The 20,014-nt window shown below is 43.4% G+C and overlaps 1 protein-coding gene across 5 annotated transcripts in view; it reads right to left on the bottom strand.

Moving 5' to 3' along the window:
- Positions 1-19,716, bottom strand: part of LOC138755736 (KH domain-containing, RNA-binding, signal transduction-associated protein 3-like) — a 225,726-nt gene extending 206,010 nt beyond the window's left edge. For 2 of the 5 annotated variants that reach the window (XR_011352516.1, XM_069922238.1), the window contains exons 1-2: positions 19,568-19,713; positions 18,300-18,391 (exon numbers count right to left, since the gene is read on the bottom strand). Coding sequence is in view for 4 of the 5 variants with exons in the window: in XM_069922238.1 (XP_069778339.1) it covers positions 18,300-18,390 (91 nt within the window). In the remaining variant the exon portion in view is untranslated. Of the gene's footprint in view, positions 1-18,299; positions 18,392-19,567 lie in introns of all 5 variants that reach the window. The other 3 variants (XM_069922237.1, XM_069922239.1, XM_069922242.1) reach the window with 3 other exon arrangements.
- Between the last annotated feature and the right edge of the window lie 298 nt (positions 19,717-20,014).

Genomic DNA, 20,014 nt, shown 5'->3' with positions numbered 1-20,014 from the left:
CGCTGTGTCTGCGCTTCAGTGGCGACGCCGGACCGAATGTCTCGTTGGCGATGCCTTCCCCCTCGCTCCATGCGCGGTGGACCCTGACAATGACAATGAAAGAGTTTATCTCCTTTTGTTGGAGACGAGCCCGGCGCCGTGAGATCGCAGTTTAATCCCTGTCCAACTATGGGAGGGGGGTGGGAGCAACGCGCTCTTCTCAGCCAATTCCTCCACCGCCCCGGACGCCGGCGTTTCAACGGGGGGTTCGGGTGCCTTCATCAGGCGACCGACCTGTTGGTCCAAGACAAGGGGAGAGCGTACAAACTCCACACAGACAGCACCTGAACTCGGGTGAACGTGGAGCTGTGACCCCACATTCCACATCAGGACTGTGTGTAAGATTGGGAGCAGTGAGACGGAAGCTTATTTTGTTCCTGTGATTTAAGCCTTTCTTGGGGTGGGGTGTGGGGGTCCTTCTCTGACCACTTGCCTAACAATTAACCTAATCAGATGTGGAGTTACCACAATACAACAGTTCTCAACCTTTTTCTTTCCACTCGCGTCCCTGTGCCATTGGTGCTCTGTGATTAGTAAGGGATTGCTTAAGGTGGTCTGTGGGTGGAAAGAAAAAGTTTGAAGACCACTGCTTTAATCATCCCTCATTGACTCGTCATTTGCACGGTTTCAGATCTCCAAAGGAAGTGGGCCAATGACAATGACAATGAAAGAGTTTATCCAAAACTATTATTAAACATTTATTTTATTAAGAAAAAGTTTAACATTACCTATGTTGAAAGAAGAGAAAACATGCAGATGTTGTTGAAAATTTTCAATAAATATTTAGTTCGGCCCTCGACTTAGTCCAAGTTTTTAATTTTGGCCCTCCGTGAATTTGAGTTTGACACCCCTGGTCTAGGGTGTCCCGTGAAAATGTTGCAAATGAGTGTGGGACCGCTTGCCTCAGTAGTGATTTCCTCAACCTGGAGACTTGTAACGGTGGTCTTGTAGGCTTATACCTCCTCATCCCGCTGCTTGTCTTCCGCCAACTGTGCCGTGTCGATTCCACCTTGGACTGCAGAGACAGTTGGTCTTTATAGGGCATCTGCCACCAGATTGGAAAAACCGGCAACATAACCGAATGTCAGTCGTGAAGTCAGATGAATGACAATTGGCGTTGCTGCCTCGCAGACCACGGGTCAGATATCATACTCATGGCCTGCACGAGGGGTTTATGATCAATAAAGGCTGTAAACATTCAACCCTCCAGCATGTATCTGAAATGGCGTACCGCCAAATACAACGACAGTAATTCTCGGTCGAATGTGCTATATCTCATCTCTGTAGGTCGAAGATGCCTGCTATAAAATGCAAGTGGCATCCATTGTCCTTTTACATGTTGTTGCAACACTGCACCAATTGCATGGTCAGATGAGTCTTTAGTTTGCAAGAGGGGTGCTTCGTGATCTGGGTGGGCAAGACGCCGCAGATGCCAAAGAATTCTTGGTTCTTTCGAAAGCCATGTCTGCTTCCTCATCCCAATCCAACATATTTGATCTTTTTCTATTTAACAGGTCAGACAATGGGTGCATCACAGCTGCCGCTCCTCTAATGAAGCAATGGTAGAAAATAACCATTCCTATGAATCGTTGCAAATCTTTCCGAGTAAGAGGCCAGGGAAAATTGCGTATGGCAATCCTTTGTCCGGCAATGGTATAGTTCCAGTACGAAAATCCTGTGGCCGAGAAAATCAATTGCAGCTGTACTGAATTGGCATTTTGCAGGGTTGACTGAAAGGCCAAAATCCTGTAATCTAGCGAACAGGAGACAGAGGTGTCGTTTATGTGATTCCTCATCGGGGCTCATTATGAGGATGTCATCCAAATGTTAAGGTTCCTTTTAAGTCTCTAGAGACAACGTCCATCAATCTTTGAAACATCTGGGCTACATTCTTCAAACCAAACGGCATTCTGATAAATTCAAAGAGACCAAAGGGGCTATAATAGCAGTCTTTGGAACATCTTCAGGGTGAACTGGAATCTGATAGTATCCCTTCACTAAATCTACATTTAACTGTGCTGAAAAATTTTGAATATGAGGGATTGGATAGTGGTCGGGGATGGTTATATTGATCAAACGTCTGTAGTCCCCACATGGCCACCAACCACCACAGCTTTTAGGCACCATATGAAGGAGTGAAGCCCATGGACTTTTGGACCTGCATACCACCCCCAATTCCTCCATTATTGTGAATTCTGGTCTTGCAATTGTAAGCTTGTCTTTTGGAAGCCTACGAGCCCTAGCATAAACAGGTGGACCAGTTATATCAATATAATGATATACACCAGGCCGCGGCTCATTATTCTGAAAATTAGTCGTCACCAGTCCCGGGAACCCTTTAAGTATTGAGGTGTATGCATTCTGCTGAATCGCCTAAACTCTTACCAGTTGGAAAGAACGACGCATTTTTAAGGGGAAAACTTTGGAAGTTAGCTGTGTTTATCAGACGGCGATGATAAAAACAGTATCTGGAACTCTTGTTTCCTGGATCAGGATGTGGTCATTGTATTGCCGCACATGGCGGTGGTCTTGGTTTTTCGGGGGGCTCGGACAACTCAGCCTCACAGATGGGCTACACCTGCATTCTGTTAGCCTGTGGAAGGCCAGAAAGTTGGTCGGTCACTCTTGCTAGCAAATGCGGCTCTACAAAACTCCCGCCACCTAATGCACTGGTAATTTCGATAAAAACAGTGCCTCGAAAAGAAAGCAATCCGTGTGGCCTGTGGCTAGTGATACAAGCTCTTGCATTAACTGGGATGGACTACGGTCCCCCAGGTCTTGTGTATTCAAAATCCTTAAAGCCTGTTCATGACGAGAAAGCTCAAATGTTTCCAGCAAAAAATTCTGGAATTTAGTGTAGTTCTGGTCCACCGGCGGATTATTGATGAATGGACTCACCCTTGCTGCGGTCTCACAATGTGCCAATATCTCATGTCCTCAGACGTAACGTTCCCATGCACAAATTGCGCTTCGGCCAACTACAGCCAGCTACATGACTGATCCAACCAGAATGGAAGCAGGTGAACTGCTACTGCATTAATCACCACCGGTGCTGCAACCAGGAGGCCGTGTCAACCTCCACCTTCAAAGTCGTCAGGGTCACCTAATTACATAGTGGTCTATCTGACAGCACTACCTTACGCAAGTGGCAATAAATGACACTGGAGATAGTAGTCAGGAATCAGTCCCTTTATTGGTGTTTAACCACAGCTTTTATAGTTCCCTCTGCGTTTTCATGCTGAGCCTTCTGGGATACGGTAGTGAGGTCACTTTCCAGCCTCAGGTGTCGGATGCCATGAAAAGCGTGGGCTCTTATTCACGCGCTTTTCCTAATTGAAGGTGCCTGGTTTGTAGCTGGAGGACTGGGACATCGTTGGAGGCGATGCACACTGGTAATGCGCTTGCTAAACTGTTGTGGCTCCACGCGATTCTGTTGTTCGCGTAGGGCTCCCGCTTACACCAGAAAGAAAATGTATACTGTATACTAAGGCAAACATTTGACTAAATGACACTGAATAAGAACCATATGTATCTGTTCCGACTTGCCTACAAATCCGACTTAAAGGCAGAACAAGGAATTGATCTCATTCGTAACTCAGACTGCCTGTACAAGGAAAAAGCAGGCATATTCCTGAATAGAAAGGTTGAGAAGGAGGGAAGAAGGGGCAGGAGCACTGGACAACAGACAAAAGGCCATAATTGGACATAAATAGGAAGAAATTAGAAGAAAAATGAGAATTGATCAAGGGAGGAAAATGGCTCTGTGAATATAGAACTGGAAGAAAGGTGGCAAAGGAATGGGGGAAGGAGAGAGATCTGGAAAGGGGGGGCTAACAGAAATCAGAGAAGTCGATGTTAATGCCATTTGGTTGGAAGATGCCCATATGGAATATGAGGTGTTGTTCCTCCAATTTGTGGGTGGTCTCAGTATGGTAGTATGACAGGCAATGGTCAGACATGTCACCATGGGAATATGATGGGAAATTGAAATGGGTTGCCGCTGCAGACTAAACCTCTTCTTCCAGGTCACCACAGGGTTTCCCTTGTTTCAGGAAAAATACTCTAGGCAACCATTTACTCTTGCCAGGACTACAAAAGTTTTCAACAGGCTGAACTGAGCAATCACAAGCAGTGTTCAAAAATTGGGTTTTTCAACAAACCTGCCAGCTTGCCTCTCCCTCTCCCTCTCCCTCTCCCTCTCCCTCTCCCTCTCCCTCTCCCTCTCCCTCTCCCTCTCCCTCTCCCTCTCCCTCTCCCTCTCCCTAAAACCATGACTTCTTACAGTGCTCCAAACCCAATCTTTCAAAGATCTTATCAGTATCTCTGAGCCTGGACTTCATTGCCCATACCCAATAGATCAGCATTCTTCATCGTTTCTGCAAAGTCAACCAGAACCTCGAAGTCTAGCTTCAGCAAAGCTCTTCCATTTAAAATGACATTCTTTTGTGAAGTATAACCTACACTAAACCCCCACAATCTCTTAAAGATTTTACCAATAACTTTTCTAACATACCCCAGTAACAGTCATCTTAACAATAACCCCACCCCACCATAGTTGTAAAAGGCAAAAGGGGTCAAATTTTGTTTTTTTTTAATTAATACAAGGAGACGATCTGCTGGGAGCAACTCATTTTTTTTTTTTTTTAAATTGTCATACTCCAGGGCATTTATTTTTGCAAATCCTTTTTTTTAAAAAAGTAGGTGCCTGATTGTGCTGCAGGAGAAAATGTTAGAAGCAGATACAATAGCAATGTTTAAGAGACATTTAAATGAGACATACAAACTGGCAGGGAGCAGAGGAACAATATCCACATGCAGACATGTGGAATTGCTTTAGATTTGTATCATGGCCAGTAAAGAAAGGTGGGTCCATGCTGTACCATTCTACATTCTGCACTAATGCTCAATACACTTTAATACACCTTCAGTATGAGTAATGCAGTATGGAAACAGGCTATTGGGCCCACCATGTCCATACTGACCTATAGACACCCATCCATATTAATCCAATCTTCCAGCACTTGCTCCAAGCCCTTTATGTCCAGGCAATTCAAATACTCATCTGGACAAACACTCAACTCTCCTTCAAACGTTTAATGAAGAATTTGTCATGTATTGAACTCCTGCATCTTCAAATACACGGAAATTCTTACTTGCTGCTGTCAAATTGGAACTTACTGTAATTGAAATGGTATAGATATTAAAAAAAGATACAAAATATAAAAAAGTTACCAAAATGCAAGAACAAAAATAGTGGCATTAAAATAGTGCAGGCATCAAGTTCAGATTTATTGTCAGAGTACATACATAACATAATATACAACCTTGAGATTAGTTTTCCCGTGGGCCAGGCAGAATTTCAGCAACATCCTTTTAGTGGTACGGTACAAAGATGTTTGAGAGCTTGATGGCCATTGGAAAGAAACTGATCTTCAACCTGGGAGGGGCTGGTCTTAAAATTTCTGTACCTTCTACTCAAATACATCAGTAAGAGGAAGAGATTAGGGCAATAGGGTTCTTTGACATTAGCCACTTCTTGACAGTGCCTCACATCAAGGTCCTCAAAGGATGACAGGTCAGAGCCTGTGATGAACTTGACTATGTTTGCCTTTTTCTGCATTCCTGTGCACCTGTGGAAGTTCAGTACAGTTTTTGACAACATGCCAAATCTCCTCAGAGATTGGTGTGCCTTCATGGTTGCCTCAATATTCCGGCTACGGGAGGGGTCTTCTGAAATAGGACTTCCCAGAAACTTGAAGGTACTCAAGTTCCATTGATGGACAGGTGAGTGGTCTTCAGTCACCCCTTCCTAATAACAAATGTGGATTTTTGAGCCAACTCCACAAGTTTAAAGTAGAGCATAGGAAGCATGACCAGAGAATATTATTAGGAATGTGGGAAACTGCACCTGATGAACCAGATACCAAAAGATTCCAACTCACCAGGCTGCTCTTTCCTGTAATTTTTTTTTTAAAATGTGGATTTTTTTTTAGATACAGGATTTACTAACAATCAAATGTTAGATTATTGTAGTTTAAGTAAAGATCAAAATATGTGTATCGTTATAACTGTTTAATCACAATCCAGTTTACGATTAGAAAACTGAACAGGAATCATTCCTAATCACCTTGAAAGTTCACAAAATGATTCAAGTTATTTAAATAAATTTAATACAGTAAAAATTAAGTTGCTATTTACTTATATATCAAAGTGAAATATTATTGAAAATATTGGCCTATGCAACTCAAGAGACTGTTTTCAGTACATGTTCTACGTCCAACTGAAATTCCAAAAGGTCCATGAACAAAGTGGTATGAAATTACAAGCTATACATAGCCCCCAAATGTATTTATTTTTCAAATGCCTAAATGGTGCAGGCCACACAAGCCTAAAGGCAGCTTTAAAAAAAAAACAATGCCAGAGAACCCCACAGAACATTACAGCACACAAAGGCCATTCAACCCTTCTGGTCTGTGCTGACCAATAAAACTAGCAAGACCCACTGACCTACTCTCATTGCATAACCATGTATTTATCCAATTTAATTTTAAAAACTCAAGAATGAATCTGCATTCACTACATCAGATGGCAGCTCATTCCACACTCCTATCTTTCTGAATGAAAAACTTTCCGCTAATGTTCCCCTTGTACCTCTCCCCTTTCAGCCTAAAGCTATAACCTCTTGTATTTATCTCCCCAATCTAAATGGAAACATCCTACTCACATCTATAGTCTATACCCCTCACTGTTATAAATCTCTCAAATCTCCCCTCATTCTTCTTCATTCCAAGGAGTATAGTCCTAACCTGTTTAATCTTTCCCAGTAAAGAAACTCCTGAAGACCCAGCAACATCTTAGTACTACATTTTCTTGGAACTCTTTCAATCTTATTGATATATTTCCTGCTACTGGGTGACCAGAACTGCACACAATATTCTAAGTGTGGCCTCACAAATGACTTGAATAACGTCAACACAACATTCCAACATCTATACTCAATACTTTGATTTATAAAGGCTGATGCCAAAACCCTGTCCACATGCAACACCACCTTCAGGGAACAATGTATATGCATTCCCATATTTCTTTGCTCCTCTGCACTCCTCAATGGCTTACCATTTACTGTGTACATCCTTTCCTGATTCGTTCTTCCAAAGTGCAACACCTCAAACTTATCTGCATTAAATTCCATCAGCCATTTACTGGCCCAATTTTCCAGCCGGTCCAGATCCCCCTGCAAGCTTTGACTATCTTCCTCACAGTCCACTACACCTCCAATCTTAGTGTCATCAACAAACTTGCTGATCCAATTCACCACATTATCATCCAAGTCATTTATATAGGTATCAATAATGGTCCCAATACAGATCCCTGAGGCACACCAGTCTGAGAAGCAACCATTCATCATCAACAGCGCAACAATCACATTAATATACTGTACAGTTTATGACATCCTTGTCGAGTTACTAGCCAGGTGGGATAATGCAAGTTCTTTAGGAAATTACAAGTGTGAAAATGTATAGAGCTTTATTTAATAATCAAAGCAATGTATTTCATAAAACAAAAAAAATTCAGACAAGAAAAAAAATCAAAAAAAATAGAAATGCTAGAAACCCTCCACATCAGGAAACGTGCATGGAGAAAGGGACAGTTAATGTTTAAACTCTGCCTGTTCTGAAGAAGGATCAGAGATCTGAAGCAATACCTTTTTCTCTTTCACAGATGCTGCCTGACCCATTTTTCAAGTATTTTCTGATTTTGCTTAAGATAATATTAGTCTGCCTTCTGAAACCAAATTATCTTACAATATGTGTAATATGACTGGAGTCATAGTCAGAATTTTTTTTAGCACACATCCACAAAAACACAAAGAAATTATAAAGAATCATGGCAAAATAAAAACTAAACCTCAACCCTTAATGCAAGTCTCGCCAAAAATAATGAAACTTTTCTACGGTCTAATGAAACCACATAAGCAGTGCATAGGATGACTTGTGTACGAGATCAACCCAGAATTTCAAGTCACCTTTAATTATTGTTCACACAGTAAAATGATGTAGCATTTCTCCAAGACCCTGGAGCATACTTATATAAATTCAAGTTAGAATAGAAGTTAAACATTAAAATACTAATACATATACAGTAAAAGTCCACATATGTTCTGGGAATTCAGGAGTATGAAGGCTTGGTGAGGGGGGGGGGGGGGGGGGGGGTGGGAAAGAAAACTTGCCCAATCTGGACACAAGAGCCCAAGTCCTACAGTACCTCCTACCAGATGGCAGAAAGAAGAACAGTTTACACCCTTCACAATATTTATTGCCTTTCGCCTTCATCAAGTGTTGTACATGTCCTTCATGGTATCTTTTCTGCTTATTTTACCATCTTCTGCAGGGTCTTGCAGTCTGAGGTGGTACAGCTTCCAAACCAGGTAGTGATAGTTACACAGGTTTGTTTTGAGTGATACCCTTTGTCTAAGGCAGTCCCCAAAATCTGGCACTTACTTGCAGTTAAAAGCAAATCACAATATTTTAATAATAAATTACCACATCAAATGTTTACATTTTATTTTGAATATTTTAAAATAAATCACTGTCAGCTCCTGTAACAGACCAATTAAAGAGTGTACAGAGCCAACGGCAATCAAACTGGGTGGATGGACCCCCGCGGAGGAATCCTGCATATTCCCTCTAATTTTTTAGTAGTGTGCGCAAAAATCTCAAGTTGTATAATTTTTTTTTCCCCTGTGACACAAGTACGTGCGCTCTGAATGCTTGTGCAAATGTAAACTTGAAATTGTTCAAAGAATTTTGGCACAGCCTCTCTCTCATGGCTAATAAAACAGTATTGGCATGTTTCAATGTAGTACAAGTATGATTTACTTGTTTAACCAACTAATTAGTTAACAAAGTTAGCCAAGAGATTATTTCAATAAGTATAATTATTAATTACTTTCTTTCTTCTTTGGCTTGGCTTCGCGAATGAAGATTTATGGAGGGGCAATGTCCACGTCAGCTGCAGGCTCGTTTGTGGCTGACAAGTCCGAAGCGGGACAGGCAGACTACATTTTAGGTAAATGACCTTTTGTGCACAAATTAGTTCCCCTTGTGCACTGGTTGCAACTTCACTGATAACAGGGTATGCACAAGATTGCATCAGAGCCAGCAGGAAAATGGCAGCAATGTTGACACTTTGCCATTAAGGCAAGATCTTTAGACCCTGCTTATAGGACAGTAACTTGAAATTCTGGGGTCATCTTGTACACAAGTCATCCTGTACACTCTTTAATTGGTCTGTTACAGGAGCTGACAGTGATTTATTTTAAAATATTCAAAATAAAATGTAAACATTTGATGTGATAATTTATTATTAAAATATTGTGATTTGCATGTGGTTTAATTAGACAGTAGAAAAGTTTCATTATTTTTGGCGAGACTTGCATTAAGTGTATACGGTAGGAGGAAATAATAGATAAGAAGCAACTTCTCATCTATACAGCACCTTCCCTTTCCAACCCCCCACCCCACCCAGAGTGGCAATCGCCAATACCAGAAGTGGAGAAAAGTTTAGGGAAGACATCAGGATAAGAAAGAGTGGTGAGTGCTTCAAATGCATTGCTGGATTAGTGACTATATTGGAATAAATAGAGACTTTTAAAAGACTCTCAGATAAGACATAGGGATGTAAGAAATATCGAGTGTTATAGATTGCGGCATTGGTAAGGGTTAGACTAATGATTCCCAAAGTGGGTGCTTGCTGCCCACCCCCCCCCAACCCAGCAGTGCTGGAAAGATCCAAGGGGGCAGTGAGGAGAAAGGGGGCAGTCAATTTTTGTTTGTTTCTTGATTATTTGCTCTGGACAGGACATGCACCACATCCATGTCTGCAAGGGCCAAGGCTCCAGATTTGTAAGAATTACAAATTATCTACAGTTTGTAAGGTACATTTAAATTGTATACAAATACACCGAACCCACCTGCCCCCACTTTTGGCCCCAGCCACCCGCCCATCCAGATCCAGACAGTCCAAAGACAATGTAGTTACAGTTGAGATGTAAATTTACCCTTTCATATTGCTAAATAAATTGGTTTACAAAATGTTTTTTGTGAAATACATACGCTTTTATATTTATGTTTGTTTTATGTGTGGAGGGGTTGGCATGCACTTGGGAAGTGGACTGGAAGCCAAAGGGGCAGCAGCCTCAAAAGGTTTGGGAACTACTGGGTTAGACTGACACTGGAATAATTTTATAATTGGTTGGCAAAACATTGAGGGCCAACATTGAGGGTTCTGAATACAGCCTATCTTTGCAAAACCAAATGACAGTTGAGCATCAACATAGTATGGTCTAGAAAATCAGGCATAAAATTGGGACCTAGCCCTTTTCACAGCCAGACCCAGCACAACCCAACAATTTCTCAGCAAATCAGACCTAACTGACACTCGGAATTTGTGATACTATGGATGGATGGCCCAAAATTCAATGCATTGATCACCTTTTGATCAATAAAGAAGGATTTTTCTTAAAAAACACACTCCAATTATCAAGTTTATTGTCACCTGACTGTACAAGTTCAACCTGATGAAACAGCATACTCCGGTACTCGGTGCAAAACATGCAGACACACACACACATACGTACGGTACAACCCCAATTATCTGAATTCAGATTATCCAAAATCCTCATTTATCCAATTTTATTGGTTCACCTTCAAGAAATTACAGATAAATGAGGATATTAAGAATTTAATGTCTTGAAATTTGGTGTGTCGCTGCAGCATCATAGAGCAAATGTTCATTACCATAATAGTTCACGAAACATAAAGCAGCATCTTTGGTTCAGTGATTATTTAAGTATCTGAAAGCAGCAAGGAAGAAGCTGTCCTAGTGCCGTTGACTGCTCGTCTTTAGAATTCTGTACCTTCCTCCAACACCCCCCCCCCCACCCGTAGCAGAGGGAATGGCCCAAGTGGTGGGAGTCTTTGACAATAGAAGCTGCTTAAAATACTACCTAATGTAGATGTTCTTGATGGAGTGAAGTCAGAGGTCGCAGGCCGAGTTATCAACCCTCTGGACTTTATTCTTGTCCTGAGAGTTGGCGCCTCCATACCAGGTGGTGATGCAACTGCTAAGAATTATTTCCACAGTACACGTGTAGAAGTTTTCAAAAGACTTCAGGGACATACAGTATCTCCTCATTCACCTCAAAGTTTAGCCACTGGCAAGCCTTCTTTGTGATTTCATCAGCATGGAGGCTCCAGAACAGATCCTTGGAGATGATGACACCCAGGAATTTGAAGTTCTTGGCCCTCTCCACTACTGAGCCCTTGATGAGGACAGGGTTGTGTTCCTGACTTCCTCCTGAAATCCACAATTATCTACTTGGTTTTGCTGACGTTGAGTGCAAGGTTACACCATTCAACAAGCTGATCCATCTCCATCCTGCAAGCTTCCTCATTGCAGTTTGTGATTCTACTGAAAACTGATGGCATCAACACATTTATAGAAGGCATTGGAATTGTGCATGGCCACACATGTGTATAATGAATAGAGCAGTGGGCTAAGCATAAACATCGAGGTGCATCTGTGTTGATAATCAGTGAGGAGAGTCAAGATTCCAGTTGCGGAAGCACGGGGAGGTATACAGAGGCCTAGAGTTTGTTGCACAGTGGGGGGGGGGGAGGGGGTAACAGAGCAATTGTGACAGTAGGTAAATTACAGTGGGTCCAGGTCTTTGCTTTGGGGAGTGTTAATTCCGGCTTATGACCAGCCTCTCAAAGCATTTCATCACAGCAGAAGTTAGTGCTGCTGGGCTGTCGTCATTGCAGCAGCTCACACTGGTCTTGGGTACCAGGATGATTGATGCCCCTTTGAAGCAGGTGGGAACTGATTGCTGCATATGAGAGGTTGAAAATGTCCATTAACCCTCTGGCTAGTTGGTTGTTGCAGATTTTCAGTACCCTGCCAGGTAGCCGTCAGGGCCCGACGCCTTATGAGGGTTCACCCTCTTCAACAATGTTCTGACATCATCCAGAGAGATAGACATCACAGGGTCCTCAGCACTATTTTTTTTATTCTCAAAGCAATACCAAAAACAATCAGAAATCCTCAGTTATCTGGAGCCAACCTGATTTCACAGGTTGAAAAAAAAATTCACCGATCATGAAATTAGAATGACGATGGTCCAGTTTTAGTTAACTCTCCCCCCCCCCCCACCTCTTTCCCTACCCCTATTGACTTTTCTCTTCAACTTTCCCTCTCAAACTGCATCCCACTCTCTCCCAGCTGCAAGCAGTCAGAGGAATCCAGTGTCTCGGTGTTATCAAGGAGAGCAGGAGCAGGACCTCAGTGGGGATGTGTCCATCGTCGGCAGCAGCAGTTGGCATGGGAGGTGAAGTGTGGAGCTGTATCAGGCTCCAACATCAAGAACCAAGACGTGAAGCCAGAACATGAGCTCATGGGGAGACAAGAGCCTGCCGATTTGCCAGTGAGTGTTCCACAGGCCTAGGATGCCTCCCTGGGGATTGGCAGTGGTGGATGGGAGTTCTCTCAGTGGCAGGGGTGGGAGACATGTCAGGGATCAGCATTTTTTTGGTGAGAATTAATCATTTTAAACAAGCCTTCCCTTGTTATTTGTGGCTGTTTAAACATTGATAAAAATGATTTTCTGTTGCCACTGGGCTGTTTATAAAAAAATGACAAGTTTTCCAAAAGGATTCAGTCATTCGAAATAGGTCCAGTCCCGACCATTACGGAAGGGGTCCTCAATGATTTTAATGCCCTCATTAAATGATTCCCAGTAGATCACATCGGTGGTTGGGGGAAAAAGAAGAGACTCCAGTGATCCTCTCTGCCACTCATGTCCTGTGGATTGACTGCATTTAAGTTAGATGCACTTCTAAAACAGGTCAAAGCAGAAAATCAAGGTTGTCTTCAGAGATCTAAACTACCCATAAAAACTAAGTACTTTCAAATTTACAAAGCAATGCAGTTACAAGTGAAATTGAATGAACATTTGTGAAAAGGTAGGAGCAAAATAAAACCAACAACATAGTAATGTGCCCACTGAAACGAAATTACAATTTTGGGCTTACATGAACTTACTGCAGACTCAAGTTTTTAAATTAAGGATATGAAGTGAATTTCACAGCTGCAAAAATCACCACTCATTGGTCCCAAAACATTAACTTCAAAAGTAAATACAGTAGAATCACCATTATCCAGCACCTATGGTGATCATGGATGTCAGGTATGTGAATTTTCCAGTTGACTGAGACTCACACTTCCAATGCCCATCTAACACACCTGCATTAAGAATAAACAGCTTAAAAGACAAAAGAGTGCAAAATATAATATTTTTAAAAATTCACCAATATGGAAATTCCCATAACTTAAAATTTAAATTTGAACCACAGTCGCTGGCGCTATAAGTGTTCTGCTAGCTGCTGTACTAACCATCATAATTAACTCTCTCCCCCAAGTTTACAAATAAAGCCTTACTAATAAGGACTCCTACGAGCCAGGGATAGGGAGACAGTTTGGGAAAGATGCCTGATCAGCACTGGCCAGCTCCTCATCCTGGGTACTGTCATTTCATTCCAATGTAACTTTTTTGAAAACTTATTCAAACAAATGCTGTAGCCAGGACATCACTGGATGTGTTGCCTCGGAGAACATTTACTTTGCACTGACAATCCAACACAATGCAGGTGGAGGAAGTGAACAAAAATGTGCATGCATAGAGGGGTATTGCAAGTTAGCAAGACAAACTTGCACGTATCCAACCAAGTCTCAGTACTCTCCCGCTGCGTCCGTCTGGATAGTCTTATTCAATTTATTTCCTCAATTTTTTTTTCTGGTTGTTTGAGTTTCCATTTGTTTTTATTTAGGATAATGGGGATTCTATTATTTACTATTCTAAACCTAATTATTCCAGCATTCAATTTCAGTGCAAGTATATTTTCAGCCTCATACCAACTTGATGCCTATTCAGAACCAATGCCATTCCTCATTCTCCAAAATGCTAAAACACATTCCAAAGTCAACTTTCAAAATCCCATGTAGGTCAATGTCAATTGTTAGAAGTAATACAAGCTTGCACACTTTCTGCAATAATATGCATTATTCCTACATACAGACAATGAATGTTAAAAGACATCTTAACATTATGGAATCGTGACAATAAGCTCAATTTTTTTGTAGGAACGATAAATTGCAATTCACACCAAATTTGGACAGAACAGACAGACTACATCATACACTCAATTGCACAGCAGGAATTGAACTATCACAACTTGAAGAAGTGACCAAATTAGCTTTGAAACCAGCTTCACACAAGAATTACCTAGCAAAAGTATTATAATAAAAGCTTGAAAATATCTTAGCAGGATCACCTTTGTCAATTAGACATTTAAGTTAACATTTGTTAAGCCAATAAATAATAATTAGTTGCAAACTTGCAGCATTTCAGCTGTTTGTATTCTTTACAGCAAATTTGGTTATGACCAAAACAAAAACCATTAGGAATGCCAGTTTCATTTTCCATTAGCTATCAACACCAGTGACAATAGTTTCAATACCTTTAGAATTACATGAACATTCCATGAGATTTTATGGTGGAATTAGAAGTAAGGAATCTGTCATTCATGTCACATATTTCAATACAAAACAAAATTTGCACTGAAATATTATTAGGCAAGTAGCAACAACCAGAGTTATGTCATTAAACAAGGTTAATGAATACAAGGTCTTAATAGCAATTAAGAATTCTTTGTGAGAGATGACTGCATTCCAGGATTGCTTCATCAAGGTAATGAACTTAACTATCTGGAATACAGTATTCACTTTTTTGTTATGTAATGGAGTAGATAAATATTGGGAGAATTTGGTAAAATTAGAGTAGGTTACATACACACATTTTAAAAACTGATCTTATTTGAAATATTGAAGAATTCATATTCAGTGGATTTTACAGAAACTATGGAGAATGCTATGCACATTTCACAAGTAAGTGCCAATTTAACTGATTACAAGGCTTCTGACCTTTCTATAAAGTGCTCACAGAAAGGTCACACCTGGGTTTTGTTTACCTAAAGGTAACAGCGTGACCAAGAAGGATAACTCCTGTGGTTTGCACAGAGAGAGAGAGAGAGAGAGAGAGAGAAAAGAGAGAGAGAGAGAGAGAAGCTCTCTCAGTCTCTGAACAGTGCAAGCCAGGAGAACCTGGTTGGAAACAGCAAGCTCCAGAGTGGCAGATGGTTGTCAGTGCTATCTGTCTGATGCTTCTTTTGGAATAAGTGGGACAGAAAGGAACTCTGTGCTGACCTGGAAGAAAGAGGTTATCATCTGGAGAACCCTGATGGGGCAAGTTTCATCAGCAAGACATTGAGGTGACTAATGGTGGTACCTCAGCTGTGGAAATCCTGGAACAACAAATATCTCTGTAAACCCTACAAGAACCTTCCTGAGCGGCAAACATTTACCTTTCGAGCACCAAAGCCTGGTGAACTTTACATATATTAAATTCTGTGTACAGTATAAGAATTGCCTGCAACCAATGAACTTGGAAGAATGAGAAATAAGACTGAACAGTGAACCCAAGAACTTTTCTTACATTTACACACACATCACATGCACGTGCACTTAGAATTAGAAGGGGGTTAAATTGGGTTTAGTTAAGTTAATTTGGTTCTGTTTTCATGTTTAAAGATAATTAAAACAACTTTTGTTTAAAATACCCCCGTGTTGTCATGCATATCAATTGCTGCTGGTTTTGGGGGTCCTCTGGGCTCCATAACAGTTATTAGATATTGAAATTGTTTACATTGAGAACAGAGCTCATGAAAGACATCTTCATGTACCCCATTAATGTCTAAAGAGCTTCTGCGATAAATTATTTTTCAAATTTATTAAATGCATATTTGGCAAATTACATGCCATATTAAAGTTACATTAGCAAAGCATTTCTGAATGAAATATGTCAAGCCTGTAAAATGCAAAAAAGTATTAAACTAAAAAAGAACATTCGCAGAGTTTATCTGGTTTCCATTTTAAATAAACGTCTCAATTGCCCAATAACAATACGACAGAAACAAAAGGCACACTGTAGATTTCAATATGTGGACTATCTGCATAACTAGTCCACACCAAAAAAACCTTTATAGATCATCTGTAGCATCAAATATACTATTTATACTGATTCTTACAAATTAGTGAAAGCATACATTTTTTTTTTAAAGTACCAGTCTTCAGCTCTATAAATAATGGACAAAGAAATTTTCATTCTGAAGAATAGCAAAACAGTTTCCTTAGAAAAATGGATTAAGCACACATTTGTCAGAGTGGTCAGCTGGTACAATGCTATCAAAATTAGCGATGATTGTATTTTAACAGAAAAATAATAACCTTTTAAAGTTTATCTGTCAAGCCAACACAGCAAAAAAGAGGCAATTATTTGATAAACTGCTGTTGGTGGGTTGTGCAGTTTAATCACCTCAATTACTTTGAATTTCATGCTATTTTTCCAGATTTTACATTTATATTCACCTCTGAACTTCCAAATATCAAGTCAATTTAAAGTAAAAGGGTAGCACAACAGTGATATATGTGGAGACATCAGTCAAAAGGTGCCATTACTAAACAGAATAGCAAATTTTAAAAATCAACTACATGAAATTAAAAATTTGTTCAGGCACAAGTTTCACAGGAACTTATTGGGAAATGAAGTGACTTTCACATAATTGTCAAATAATCTAGAGACATTTCAAACAAACTGCAAAAATGCTGGCAGTTCCAAATGCTTTAAAACTGCTTTAGTGAAAATTCTAGCTCTCTTGCATGCTTTTACAGAAAATGCTTTCAAGGCTACAACACTAAATGCTACTGTGTTTTGGAGAATGAAAGGCCAGAATAAGTGAACTTTTGAACAATTTAGTAATTTCACTGGTCATGCTTTTGATAATTGCCTCACAATATAGATGTCAAAATAAATGCTGGAAGAACTCAGCAAGTCTCGCAGCATCCATAGGAAGTAAAGATATATAACCAACTTTTCAGGCCTGAGAACTTATTTGAGGAAGAATGGAGGACTCAGGACCAAAACGGTGGTTTATACCTTTATTCCCGCCCCCATGACCATTGCGAGACATGCTGTGTTCCTCCAGCTTTTTTTTGGTGTTTTCACTTTTATAACTGCATCTGCACACTTTCATGTTTCGCTCACAACACAGATGGCATGCAATGGAGAATTGCAGCTTTTAATGACACCAAAATAGTGACTGCCGTTTTCTGATAAATGGACCCCAAACCAATAGACTGGTCAACATCATTCTTCTCTCCAAAAGAACAGAACTCAAGCTGGTTAACCCAAATTCATTCTAAATGTGGAGGAGACCATGCAAAAAAAAAAAATTTGTACATCACTAAACGACATGGTTATACTGCGAGAGAGCAATTTCAAAACTTTCAATACCGAGAAAGCAATTCACCTGTTCCGTGAGATCATAAACATCACATTGCTGAAATCTTTAGCAATAAAGATGGGTTTGTGCCAAATACAAATAAGAGGCCACCATCTTCCATGAAGCGATGCACAATCAAGAAGCTTCAATGACCGCACCACCACCAGAAAGTGCTACAAGTCCCCTCATTATTACAAATATTGTCAATTGGTAATTCATGTTGCTTCAAGTTAACAGCCAACGTCTGACATTGGGTTTACTCAACCAGAAAACACCAAAACAGTAGGATCATTTTTTAAAAACTTCTTTGGAAAACCAGTGGCAGAATCCAAAAGCTTTGGTTCTTTTTAAAAAAAATGCAAAACAAGGAGAACATTAAATCCTCCGACATCACACACACACACAAAGTGACAAAAAGATTTCCCCCCCCCCCTCCTCCCACCGTGCGAGCGGCCTCGGCCACATTTTAACCCCTGCACTGCACGGATGCCAACCGCTGCAATGAAACGGTGCCCCAAAGGAAGGGGGGGGTGGGGGAAGGAGGAATAACACACCGATTTTTTCAGCCGCACGTCCCCATGTGCAGGTAATGAGGAACGCGAGTGAGTCCAATCGAACCCATAGGAAATGCAGACGCGAGGAGAGGGTGGGGGGACATGTTTTGGTTCCATGCAAGGAGATCGAGCGAGCGGAGCCTTTGGGGGGGAATGACAGCTTTGGAGTCGGGCGCCCCGATGGGACGCGGGCAGCGGGTTCCGCGGCCGCCCAGGAGAAAGTTTTGCGGCGGGTCCTGCCTCCACCTACCTGCTGTCACCAGCCTGCTGGCGTGGACGAAGGAAGGGTCCAGACTGTCCTTCTCGGCCATCAGCTCGGGCAAGTACTTCTCATCCTCCATCCTGCAGCAAAGGGCGACTCGGGTCATTCCGTTCTTTTTCAAAGTGCAAGACTAATTCACAGACCAGAACCTCCCCAACCCCCCCTCCTCCTCGACCCCCCCTCCACCCACTCTCCCCGACCCCCCCTCCACCCACTCTCCCCGACCCCCCCTCCACCACCCACTCTCCCCGACCCCCCCTCCACCACCCACTCTCCCCGACCCCCCCTCCACCACCCACTCTCACCGACCCCCCCTCCACCACCCACTCTCCCCGACCCCCCCTCCACCACACACACAAAGACCGGCCCCCCCTCCACCACCCACTCTCCCCGACCCCCCCTCCACCACCCACTCTCCCCGACCCCCCCTCCACCACCCACTCTCCCCGACCCCCCCTCCACCACCCACTCTCCCCGACCCCCCCTCCACCACCCACTCTCCCCGACCCCCCCTCCACCACCCACTCTCCCCGACCCCCCCTCCACCACACACACAAAGACCGGCCCCCTCCGTCCAACCCGCGACCGGGTTCCTGCACAACACAAGACGTAATCTTTTCTTTAAGAGTAAACCAATTCCGAAGACACGGCCACTGCCCCCAACTTCCCCCCACCACCCCCCCCACTCCCCCCCACCACCCCCCCACTACCCCCCCCACTCCCCCCCACCACCCCCCCCACTCCCCCCCACCACCCCCCCCACTCCCCCCCACCACCCCCCCCACTCCCCCCCACCACCCCCCCCACTCCCCCCCACCACCCCCCCCACTCCCCCCCACCACCCCCCCCACTCCCCCCCACCACCCCCCCCACCACCCCCCCCACTCCCCCCCACCACCCCCCCCACTCCCCCCCACCACCCCCCCCACTCCCCCCCACCACCCCCCCCACTCCCCCCCACCACCCCCCCCACTCCCCCCCACCACCCCCCCCACTCCCCCCCCACTCCCCACTCCCCCCACTCCCCCTCCCACTCCCCACTTCCCCCCACCACCCCCCAACTCCCCCCCACCACCCCCCCCACTTCCCCCCCCACTCCCCACTTCCCCCCCCACTCCCCACTCCCCCAACTCCCCCCCACCACCCCCCCCACTTCCCCCCCCACTCCCCACCCCCCCCACTCCCCCCCACTCCCCCCACCCCCCCAACATCCCCAATCCCCGCGCCCCTCTATCGTTCCATTTTCTCCTTCACACCTTTTCTTTTTCTTCTTCTTCTTCTTCTTCTTCTTCTCTTCCTTCCTTCCCTCTCTCTCCCCGCTTCAGGCGACCACGCAGATTATAAAGAGGCGAAGCGAAATCAAATATAACCGTCCGCCGCCCCCCCCTCTCCCCATTGTAGCCCGCCCCCTCCGCTCCGCCGGTTGGTCCCGCTCGGGTGTCACTCACCGCGTCCGTGGGAGGGGAGGGGGCCGCGGCCCCGTCACTCAAGCGCCCCTCGGCCAATCGCCGCGCGGCCTCGCGCTCTCCTCCCCTCCCCTCCCCGAGAAAGAGTCGAGCCAGCTCTTTTTCCCCCGCCCCCCCTCCCCTCCCCGTTCGTCACCTGTCAATCACGCGTCGATCCTCCCCGCCTCCTTCTCCCGACATTCATTCCGGAGTGGCTCCGGGGCCCGTCCATCAAGGCGGGAGCACCGCTCACTCTGC

The sequence above is a fragment of the Narcine bancroftii genome, chromosome 2 (genome assembly GCF_036971445.1).
Source record: "Narcine bancroftii isolate sNarBan1 chromosome 2, sNarBan1.hap1, whole genome shotgun sequence".
Lineage (NCBI taxonomy): Eukaryota > Metazoa > Chordata > Chondrichthyes > Torpediniformes > Narcinidae > Narcine > Narcine bancroftii.
The sequence above is the reverse complement of the archived record's forward strand: the minus strand, read 5'-3'. Positions and strand labels throughout refer to the sequence as shown.